General features: G+C 50.1%; 1 protein-coding gene and 2 long non-coding RNA genes across 4 annotated transcripts in view; 1 reads left to right on the forward strand and 2 right to left on the reverse strand.

The window, feature by feature from the left end:
- Nucleotides 1–2,537: 2,537 nt before the first annotated feature.
- IRF2BPL (interferon regulatory factor 2 binding protein like) lies at nt 2,538–6,011 on the reverse strand. The gene has a single exon (XM_017831512.1). It carries the CDS (start codon nt 5,483–5,485, stop codon nt 3,275–3,277), a length of 2,211 nt encoding a protein of 736 aa, XP_017687001.1. The 5' UTR covers nt 5,486–6,011; the 3' UTR covers nt 2,538–3,274.
- Nucleotides 6,012–6,528: 517 nt separating this feature from the next.
- On the forward strand, nt 6,529–8,919 carry LOC108505475. The gene is made up of 2 exons (XR_001877526.1): nt 6,529–6,887; nt 8,693–8,919. It is a non-coding gene; the product is annotated as an uncharacterized LOC108505475 (long non-coding RNA).
- The window catches only part of LOC108505476, a 7,897-nt gene continuing 5,301 nt past the window's right edge, over nt 8,831–11,426 (reverse strand). The window contains exons 3-4 of one of the 2 annotated variants that reach the window (XR_001877528.1): nt 9,041–10,143; nt 8,831–8,942 (exon numbers count right to left, since the gene is read on the reverse strand). This is a non-coding gene — a long non-coding RNA (uncharacterized LOC108505476). Of the gene's footprint in view, nt 8,943–9,031; nt 10,144–11,426 lie in introns of those variants that run through there. The other variant, XR_001877527.1, reaches the window with a different exon arrangement.

An 11,426-nucleotide genomic window follows, 5' to 3' on the forward strand; every position in this document is an offset into this window, starting at 1 on the left:
CTCTTCACTGCACAAACATTTCTATCTCCAACTCACACACAGCTGCCAATGCTTAAAAAACAAACATCCAGTGACACACATGTTCTAACCCATTTCTAAGAAAATAGGCTACAAGGCTATTAAAAGAAATGTCAAGAATAATCTAACTGGAAAAAAAACAAAACACAACAATCCTCCTTGGGAAAATAAACCATTTAAATACTTCCCCATTACAAGAAGGAATGAGAGCACAACAAATGACCACCTGGAAAAATAAATTAACTTACACAATTTATTCAGGCAAACATTGGGCTGTACCTTAAATAACTGGCAAATATGGGGGATGGGATCATTACTGTAAAATACAAAAATCAGCTGAATCTCTGTACATGAGACTCACTTGGCAGCTCCCTTTTCCTCCTCCTTGAAAAAAGGTAACAACTTGTTTGTCAGCTGTGGACATCTCCAGAAAGAGAAAAACCTATGGAGTGGGTTCAAAGAAATGCTGGCTAATATGCCCAGACTGGCTGCTTAATGAGCTAGAGTAAAAGAAAAGGTCACATGGTTACAAAAAATCTCCATACAACAAATGCCCTGTAGCTATGGTTAACTTTAATTAAATGCAGTATTACAATTCACTTCAAGCTTATTTTCCACCTATGTCTACTGCCCCTTACCTTTCCTTTGCCTGCTAAAAATCAAATTGATGAGTCTCATAAGTAGGCTTATGTTTCAAAAAATTGTAAGAGCTTTTCAAGAATGCTCTTCAATTAAAAAAATCCACTAAATTGATCTGTTTCTAAATACAACTAGTGATGAATGATTTCAAGATTACAGGAGTGGTTCTGTTTATATAAATCAGGGTATTCACGCTTCTGTGACATAATTAAATGTTGAATAGCCAGTAGTTCTTCTCTTTTAATGGCAGTTGCAATTCACACATGAATATTACTTTTCTTCTCCTTAGGTTTAAACTCCAATTTCAACCATGTGTACAATTTTTTTTCTCTGTCAGTCATGAGCTCACAATGTTAGTCCCCCTATCTCGTGATTTAGAAATAAACTGCTCTGTGGGAACTGCATGCTTAAAAATAACTGAAAACAGGATCAGTACCAATCTGTAGCCTAAAAAACATGTAAGTTGTATCCAACAATTAACTCAGAACATTCTTTTTCTGCATTATTTCCTCTGATCCATTACATAAGAACATGTTCATAGATTTTTAAGCACCAATGTATCACTTGGCAGGAAAAAAAAAATACACATACACACACAAAGTCATTGTCTGAAATCACAGATATAGTGATGCCAAATAGTGAATCTCAAAATGTAACAAATCTCCACTCCCTCCCCACACACAAAAAATAGCCAAAGTGTGTATCTATACAAGAGAGCAAAGACCTGCTGGCACACTAAGCATATAGTCTCATGGCTTTTACCGTCCTTCCCGCCAGGAATACAAATGAAAAAAATGTATTAAGACCAAGCAGAGACCAAATACCATCCAGACTTTTCCCCTTTATACAATTATGGCGTTTTGGGAATCCTTATTATTCAATAAAACTAAGAGCTCATAACCTATGACAGTGTTCCATTTGGAACAGCTCTATGTTCTGCTGGTCAAACTGCAAAGGATTTCTGCAGTGCTGCTGGTTTTGTTTCGGGTTTTTCCTCTTTCCTCCATTTGCCTCACTGGAAAGAACAAAGTTCACGTTAGGTTTGTTTGCATTTTCTAGCTAGCATGAGGCCTGTGTATTTACTTTGTCTGTTGATCACTTAACAGGCATTACACTGCTCCCCTATCTCCAGAAAATGCCAATATCATATAAAATAGTTCATTATACAAAGGATCATATATAATGGTTGCCCAAAAGAAAGCATTTCCCTTCAGTGCTTTAAGGAAGCTTTTCCTCCCCTGAAAAAACAATGTAGCCCCAGAACTGTTCACCAACTCAAGTTATGAAAAGCCAGTGCCTGAACGGGCTAGCAACCCACCAGCTGCAACACCAACTGTACAAGTTGTTATTTCATGCTACCTTTTTTTGTGCTGTGCTCAGCTATAGTCCTGCCTTACCAAGAGTTTATGGCTAATGTCAAACTTTGACAACCACTCTTAAAATCAGCTAAAATTATTAACCACATGATGCTGGGGTGGGGTTTTTTGGGGAAAAAGGGCTTCTTTTCAAATCTCAAGCCTTATTAAATTGCGCAGGCAATGGATGCATCCTGTATTGCAAACAGCTTGCAGCTGGAGAACTGGTGGGGGGAGGAGAAGGGAGGAGGAAATGAGATGCAGAAACAGTAAATAGAAAATGCTTAGTCAGCAACCGTTACTGCAACATTAAAGGTGAAATGTAAATAGGCACAGTGCCAAGATTTAGATAAGTTTGATAACACCATCATCATCTTACTACGTATAAGTGAAAATATGCGTAAAAGTGCCACAATTATCACCACGAACTGCAGGCTTTTGGTAAAATGGAGACCTTTAAAAAGGCAACATGGCTTGCGCACGCTGCCTAAGTTCTGAGGAAAATAAAACTTGCTACTCGGGAAGTATTAATATCAATTGAATTTATTACAATTTACTAAGCTCCAAGGCACATTACAGTGTTCTGTTAACTACAGAAATGTATAAAGGACAAACAGAGCATGTTTTTCATGTACAGCATTTTGCTCTACTGTTCAAAAGCATCCGTGCATCAATAAAAGCAAAAACAAAAAACACATGAAGATTAAAAACGTTCAGATCAATAGAAACAAACTGAAACATTTTCCTTACAAACTCGCAACAAAAAAACCCTCCCCCCAGCGCCACCCCACCGTTTTGCAAACAAAAAAACAAAAACGAAAAAAATAAAGTGAAAGACTAACACTCAGGGCTTGTAAAACATAAGCTGTCACCATTTTTGTAGCAATTTTTTAGGCATCAACACTGGCCTTGGCAAAAAAATTTTTTTTGTCTTTTTTTGTGTTTTTCTTCTTCTTTCAGAGAAGTGCATACATTTACAAAAATACACACCAGCAGCAGGTAATCGCTAAGGGCTATTAACTTTGTACCTAGCCAACACACTGCCAAAGAAATGAGAACAGGTATTATGTAGTAACCAAACAATATTATATTCTGTTTAACAAAAACCAGCTCTATCCTTCAAATGAAGAAGAGTACATACCTTTGTTTCAAAATATAGAAACATACGACGAAAATAATGTCTATACATAAGACTAACTTTTGCAGTTTGTTATATTCACAATTCTACATCTTCAGGAGTCTGAAGGGATTTGATTTCCTACTCAAGGGTCTCTCTCCTTTTTCACTTTAACGTCCCCAGCTAAAATGGTTGCGATCTCGCCCTGCATAAATGCCCAAGGCACATTGGAACCGACTAGGGGGCATTTCTCTCCGCTGGGGCAGTAGACTTCGCCAGTTGCTCCTTGGGCCTTGATGCTCTCTCTGGAACAAGGGAAGCAGAACTTGTGGCTGGGCACAGAGGGGCACTGAACAAAGTGGGTGTCCTCCAAGCGTTCGTGGCAAATGGTGCAGCACAGGGGCCCGCTGTTGGCCATGGGGGAGTCCGGAATGTTTTGGGGGTGCACTTGGTCCATGGCGGGGTGGGCACTGGGGGGAGGAGGGGCCACTTGCAGGTTCATGTCCCCATTGCGGGAGGCCAGGCGGCGCTGGCCCGGCACCGAGGCCGGCGACACGGGGCTGCTGCTGTTCCTGCGGGTGGACGTGGTGGAGTGCACCGAGCTGCCGTCCTTGGGCGAGTGGGCATTGCCCAGCGTGTCGGCCACTGACATGAGCGCGGCCATGGGGGACTGTCCGTTCTGGGGGGCGGACTCGGGCGGCGTGGTCCGGTTGGAGTGAGGCCCGAGGGGCGGCGGCGGCGGCGGCGGGGGGCCCCCGCCGTGCACCGCCCCGAAGCCCCCGGCCGACATGGTGAGCTTGAGCGCTTCGCTCTGGCTGGCCATCCACTGCTGCCGCTGCTGCTCGTCGCTGAGCTTCAGAGCCCCCTCGGCCGAGTCCGAGGGCTCGGGAGAGGCTTTCCTCTTGCGCATCGCCCCGCCGCCGCCGCCGCCGCCGCCAGGTCCCCTAGAGGCGGCGGCCGTGCCCTGCGCCCCGCCGGCCCCGGCCCCCGGCCGCGGGAGACTCACCAGCGCCGTGGGCAACATTGGGCAGCTGGCGTCCAGGTAGGGCTGCGGCAGCATGTCGGCGCCCACCAGCTCCTTGAAGAAGCGCACGGACTCGGGCAGCAGGTCCCCCAGCAGACGCCAGTCGCCGGAGCCGTGCTTCTTCTCGTACTCCAGGTACTTGAAGCCTGAGGAGAGGCCGCGGCCGAAGTCCTTCATGCAGTCTTGGTACATCTGCTTGGCCACCCCAGAGGCGCTGGAGAAGACGGTGCCGGAGCCGCTAGGGTACTCGATGAAGAGCTTCAGCTCATAGTCCATGCCCGGCTTGGAGACGGCGTCGAAGGCAAAGACGCGACCCAGCAGGGCGTGATCCTTCTTGAAGCGCACCTCGTAGGGGGTGCAACCGGCCAGAGTGAGCAGCGTGTCCCGAACGATCTTGGGCTTGCTGGCCCACTCCTCGGCCCGGTTCCGCAAGCTCTCGCTGAGCTCGGCCAGCGCCTCCGCGTTGCGCTGCTTCTCCTTCAGTTCCCGTTCTTGGTCGCTGCTGGACACCGAGCCCGGCCGCTTGCCGCAGGCCTCGGAGGACGAGCCGCCGCCTCCCCCGGCGCCGCCGCCGCAGGTGCCCCCTTGTGAGGAGGCGGAGGGAGTCGGGGGACCCCCGCCGCCGCGGCCGCTTAGGCCCCCGTGCGGCGGGGGCAGCGCCACGCCGGAGGCGGCGGGTCCGTTCAGCAGGGTCTGCGGCAGCAGGTTGGGGGGCACGTTCATCTGGGCGCCAGCGGCCCCCGGGGGCAGGCCGGACACCAGCCCCCCGTGCGCCCCGCGGCGGGAGGAGGAAGAGGAGGAGGAGGAGTTGGGGCTCTGCCGGTTCAGCTCCGGCGGCCCGTCCTCAGGCGGCTTGGGGAAGCCATTGGGCCCCCCCAGCCCGTTGGGCAGGCGGGCGCCGTGGCTGCTGCCCAGGCTGCCCGGCGGCGGCGGGTACTCAAAGCGGCTGCGCTGCTCCGCCGCGGCGGCGCTGAGCCCGTAGCGGTCCAGGCTGGACTGGGTCAGCCCCGCCGAGGCTGCCTTGGAGGTGGCATCCACATGGTTGAGCTGCTGCTGGGCCGCCGCCGCCGCTTCTTTGGCGGAGAGCGTCACTGCCTTGACGCCGACCGGCGGCGGGGGGCCCGGAGAGCGGCCGTCCTGGAAGCAGCCGTGCGCCCGCTTCAGCTGCCGGGCCGTCTCGATCACGAACTCGATGCGGTCGGCGCCCTCATAATTAACGCAACCCCGGCAGACGGGCTCCGTGAAGTCCCAGATCATGGCCCAGGGCATGCGGGGCAGGTCGCACAGGTAACATGACTGCCTCCGCGACGAGGACACCTGCGCGGCGGACATGGTGCTGCTGGCCGGGGAGCTGCTGTCACTGCCGCCGGGGTAGGGGCTGGTTCAGTCTTCCCCCCCGGGCTGCAGGGGGGGTGGCTCTCCGTACCTGATCCTGTTGCCCCTTTCAGCAGGGGGATCGCCTGCTTTTACTTCGCGCCTGCTGCCAGAGACGGCTTCTTCTACCTGGTCCTGCCGCTGCTACCCCGGTGGGGTGAGAACCGCTTCCACTGCTCCTCCGGGGGGCTGGGTGGGGGTCGCCTTCTAGCCGCTTCTGTTTCCCTGCGCTCTCTAGCTCTCCGCTTGCTGCTGCTCCTCCTCCGGGAGGAGGCGGAGGTGCACGGAGGAAGATGGGGGGGTCACCTTCCACCCGCCACGGCTGCCTCGTGAGCTCGCAGTTCGGTACGTGCCGATCCGCCGCCGCGAGCGAAAAAGAGGCACCCGCACGGAGCTGTCCGGTTCCGGCAGCGGCGGCTTCCCCGAGCGCCGCCGGAGCTGTAGCAGCCCGGGGGCAGCAGCGGCGGCGGCAGCAGCGTGGTGAGCGGCGCCGCCTGCTCCTCACTCACATCGTCGCCGCTGCTCGCAGTCCGAGCGCGGGGTGCTGCGCGCCGCCGCGTGTGGCTGCGCGCCCCCTCCGCCGCGCCGCGCTCCCCCCGCGCCGCGACGCCCCTCCCCTCTCCGCGCCGCGCTCCCGGCTCGGCTGCACCCGGGCGGGGCTCCGCGTCACCGCCGAGCGCCCGCGCCCCGCTCCCCTCCCCCCGCCGCCGGCGCCGAGCCCACTTGTTGCGCGGGGCGCGCATGCGGGGCGCGCTGCCCGCGCCCCTCCCCGGCGCGGCCGCAGCTGGAGCGCGGCGGGGCGCGGGCAGCCCGCGCTGCCGGCTATGTTTGGAAACTTGAACGCCAGATCGCGCCCTCACCCTCCTCCCCGGCCGCGCCGCCGGCCCCCCGCCGCGGCACCGCGGCCAGGGCGCGCATGCACAGTGGTGGTGATGGAGGGTGGTGGTGGTGGTTTTTTTGTTGGGCTTTTTTTTTTTCCTCCCCCCGCCACCCGCCCCCCCCGGCCCGACTGCGCTTTCTAAGTTCAGATGCCTCGCTTTCGGGATTTTGTAAACCCGCGAATCGCCCCGCTTTGCTTCCGTGGCGGCTGCGCGGCGTCCTGCCACCGCGGCTGTCGGTGGGATTCCCGTGCGCTCCGGCTGCTGAGGCAAATGGGGGGATCCCGCCTTAATATCCGATTTCGTGTTTCTCTTTCAGTGATCCTGGTGACAGAATGACACAGTTTTTGTAAGCCCGTGACTGCATCAGAAGCTCTTCCACTTTTGATTTGTTTAAATCAGCCATATTTGCCAAGTGTTCAGGGTTGGGCTGGGAAAGCTAGTGCTGTACGTTGCTCAAGGGTGTAGGAGAGGCCAAGCAGGTGAGTAATTGTTGTGATCTCATCTCGCTAATGCAAAGGGACATAGGATTTCCCCGGCGCTGTGAGAATACACGGCTTTTTTTTTCTTCTTCTTCTATTTCCCCCTTTAAATAGCTAGCTAACATTTGCATAACGCTGTTAATAGGCAAATCACTCAAAACAACTTCGACTCAGGCAAATAAGCTGAGATTTCATTTCATTGGGAGGAAAACAAAATAAAAAACCCCGAAGCCTGCCTTCTTCCGCCCGCGATCCCCTAAGTTGCCCGCTCCCCGCCCGGCCCCGCGGCCACGCCGGTGCCTGCGGTGGCCAGGAGGGGCTCTGCACAGCCCGCTTTTGCTCTCGCTGCAGTCGGCGGCTGTTTTTGCAAACATCGGCATCGCTGCTCGCGTCCAAAGAATAATAAACTCTCACTGCGGGGACGCGGTTCGGCCGGGACCCGGTGCGCTGCGCGGCGGGCGGTCACCAGCACCGCGTCGCCGGCGCGCAGCCGGCGCACGGTGCCCGCGGAGGGGCGGGGGAGCGCCGAGCCTCTCCCAGCTGGGCTGTGGTGGATGGGTTTCTTTCTTTCAGTACCTCTTCCTGATTCCTTTGTTGCTAGAAACGCCGAAAACCCCATCCATTACAGGTTTCCTTCTGTGCTTTAAAGGGACTCGCGGTTTCTGTGGCGCGGTGCCACGGCTCCCTTTCATACACACGCCCAGCAGCCATGCAGCACCGAGCAGGAAAGATACTTTCTATTCGGTTAATAACGTTTCAGAACTCACACAAGAAAAAAAATGTTGCTTTAAATATTTCGGTTTGTATCGCCAATACATCTCATTTCCATTTTTAGTTATCTAAAACATTTTATATGTGTCTGGTTATAATCTATAAAGCTGGCAAATGAATTTGATATGTACATGAGTGGAATTAGTTTACAAGGAAGGCTTAATGAAATGCACACGCTGAAGTTACAGAAATGGTTGGATGAAATAAAATACAGTTAGAAAATCAGTTCTGACAAAGTGACTCTTTCAGGGGAAGCTTGTAGAAGCAGAGAACAGAGATAGAAAAGTCTTTGAATTATGTGAGTCTCCTATATGCAGATTGGCTGAAGAAGATGCGCTAAAGGAGAGTGGGTTTCACACTTAGAAATTTCACACCTAAACCGTGGACATTATAGAGGCTTCACAGAAGTATGGCACGTGAAAGCTGGTCAAAGTCTTTGCTTCCAGCCACAGCGATTTAGTAATGGCTGCAGGATTTCTATGTTAATAGGTCTTTACTTGATTAAACAAGCATGTGTTCTCTCTGATTCATACTGGTAGGTCAACATACTGGTTTCCTATCCTTTTACTGTCCTGTATTGATCTTCATATGAAGAGCAGAACTGGGCTGTGGGAAAAGGTCAGCCCCTGCTTTAAAAACTCAGATTGAGAGAGCTGAAGCTTTCCCTTCATCCAGTGTGTCTGGGAATGCAGAACTGCAGCATATCCCAACTGTTTCAGTCCCCGGGTTATACAAACCCGAGACATGACAAGGCACTCCGTGTGAGCATGAACCGCCCCTCACCCTGTCTCCTCGCTCCACTGAATCCTCCTGCAAGAAAGCCCTTTTTTGGTAACACTCACCTCACAGGAACAGACTTCTTGGCTCACAAGAGCAGTCTGTATAGTGGGTGTAAATAATAATCACCTTAGATATAATCTAGCCTCAGAAAACCATTTACAGGTGCTGTCAACTCCCTTTATAGTTTGTGAATAGAAAAAGAGGAGAGATTAACATCTGTGACCCGACCAAACTGCTTTTACTCTTACTCGCAGGATACACAGTCGCGGAAATATGTTTGTCTTTCCGTAATGATTAAACTTTGATTTAAACTTTGGTCATGGGCACGTACTGTACCATTACGCAAGCAGCACTTAAGGATGAAGTGTCAGCATAGCAACAATATGGCCAGCAGCAGCAGTGATCTCTGCAAAGCTGATTGATGAAGAGAACTGCAATGTAGATGCAAATAAATGCCACATCGTGGCACCTTCACAGGGAATGAGTTGTCAGTATCAATCTAATCTGGTAAAGAAAAATACATTGAACAGTGTCAATGTAACAAAACTCCCATCTATGGCAGCGTTGTCCCTGCAAGGGTAGCAGCATGCTTTCCTGCTCACCTTCTGCCTTTCCTCTTTGCCATGCAAGTGGCGGGGCAGGAGTGATCCAGATCGCTCTTGATGGATTTATACTAAACACATCTGGTGTTTATTTAGCTCTGAAATAATCCAGGAATTAATATTAGGTTTGGAGGAGGCAAAGAGGAAGCCCAAACAATGAAACCATTCAGGTGTCTAATCTGGCTAACTGAAAGAAAGAAGCGAGCAAACAAAAAATAGCATAAGAACCCCCCAAACAGTAGCTTGTTTAATGAGATGGAGGGGAGCACAAGGAGGCATGGAGCTGCAGCCGTGAACAATTGCTACCCAGTCACTGCTTTTTGTGCAGGAACGCAAGTCAGCACTGTGGATGCAGCATTAGGGATTCTGTGGAGATTACCCAAAGTTTACAACCTGCCAGTAGTCCCAAGGGAGAAGGAATATAATTTTAACCATCAGAAGTTAAATCTACTAAGTTCTTCTTTGCAGTCCTAGGATAAATACTGCCATCCAATAATCCCTTTCTATTTATTCCTACTACCGTCTTTATTTGGAAGTACGCACATGCACATACAAGTCTGTGTAATATTAAAACAGCAGGTGAAGCTTTGATTTAAATGAAGGAATCGAAATGAACATACAAAACACAGCATGCAGGAGCCGGCCAGCACCTTTCCCAGTGCTACCAGCAGGTACGAGAAGCAGAGGGTGCAAAACATCAAGAAGGACAAAGTGACAAAACCCAGGTGCCTGGCTGCACCCCAGGCTCTACTCCGTGCCATTCCCAGGCATAAGGTCCCAAAACATGGGGGTTACTGTTGATCTGGATGAGAGAGGAGTACTGTGGATTATCGATCACCAGTCCAGTGTTAATTATGCAGAATATAGGACAGCCCCAAAATTTGCGAGCAGTAATAATTAGGAGCCTATGATGTCAGCAGCTTGGGAATGAATGGTCTGGTCTGACTCTAAATGCTCATAGCCTGGGAATACGTTTAACTCTTTCCTGCTCGCTTTACAAAGTTTTGGCACTGATCACTGCAGCAGTCCCAGTAGTTGGTTCTTCTGCAGGCACTCACCTACAGGAATTGCTCTTTCCTTACTGATCAGAACAGTGGCTACAGCTGGAAAAAAATAGAAGAATGAGAAGGGAAGCACACTCTCGAGAGTGTGATTTACATGGATTTACCTCAGAATAGCAAATAAAATAAAATCCATCACAATCAAATGACTGGCTTCAAAACAATGCAGAGATTAGTAGTGAACAGAACACTCCGTGGTAAAGGGAGTGTGTTCAGCAAATCAAAACACAAACACTTCAGGAAGAAGTTGCATAATTTTGTCAAATTAAAAGTTAAACAACATTGTCTTCTACTAGGAGCTGCCAGGAAGTGTCAAAACACTCAGTTGCAAAGAATAGGAGTGTAATTACATGTTTCTGTTTATCGTTTCAGTTCTCATCTCATTATAATTCTGTTTTTTTCCTACCATTCTTCAGGTAGTGAGCCTTGCTGACACACATAGCTTATTGCTTTCCCACCTAGGAACACTCTTTCTTTCCTTCCTTCCTTCCTTCCTTCCTTCCTTCCTTCCTTCCTTCCTTCCTTCCTTTGCAGACACATTTCTTAGTGGGTGTTGCCTGTCATTTCCTCCACTTTTAATGGTCCCATTTCCACATTGGTGCTGGAACATGGAGCCGAGGGCAGCTCTGCTGTCCCCCTGCAACACCAGCCTCTTGCTTCTGCCCTACAAAGCAGTGAGTGGTCCCTCGTTGAGACCCACACCACACTGATTTTCCTACAGCTGTCTTTGAGGTTTGAAAACCTGCCTGAGAGCCTAGATTTCTGTACATTAACCTTTGCCAAATCTTACAGAGCAAAATAAGACACCTATAATTAATTCTGCTCACTCCACAAAGGACTAGAGACTGAGCAGCATGTTTTAGGCTGGGATATGTAGAGGCTTGGTCTTCCGCTGTTGTTATTTTTACTTTATCCCTGGCCTGTTTTCATCTTACATCCTGTGGATGTAGTAAACAATCAACAACAATGAATCAACTGAATTGGTACATTTTTTAATGCTATTCCCACTGAGAGCCACTTGCACTTTTGTGACAGTTAAGAATCTGCCAAACATTAGCTTAGTTACCAGCAAGACAGGCTCCTCCCTCCCTTCACCCCATACACAGATTGTTTATCAAAACGTGCTGCCAAGAAAAATATCCCTGCTTTTGGCCTCCATCAGTGATTAATAACACTTGAGAACTGAACAAAACTTTGCTGTGTTTTCCAAAATATGAGGGAGGTGGGAAAAGGGGAAAAAAGAAAAGGAGGAAAAGAAAAAAAGAAAAGAAAAGAAAAGAAAAGAAAAGAAAAGAAAAGAAAAGAAAAGAAAAGAAAAGAAAAGA

Source organism: Lepidothrix coronata, unplaced genomic scaffold, assembly GCF_001604755.1.
Source record: "Lepidothrix coronata isolate B3197 unplaced genomic scaffold, Lepidothrix_coronata-1.0 Scaffold192, whole genome shotgun sequence".
In the NCBI taxonomy this organism is placed as follows: domain Eukaryota; kingdom Metazoa; phylum Chordata; class Aves; order Passeriformes; family Pipridae; genus Lepidothrix; species Lepidothrix coronata.

Bases quoted from the DNA above. Each gene is read 5' to 3' on its own strand.
- IRF2BPL (XM_017831512.1), bottom strand. From the start codon at position 5,485: ATGTCCGCCGCGCAGGTGTCCTCGTCGCGGAGGCAGTCATGTTACCTG.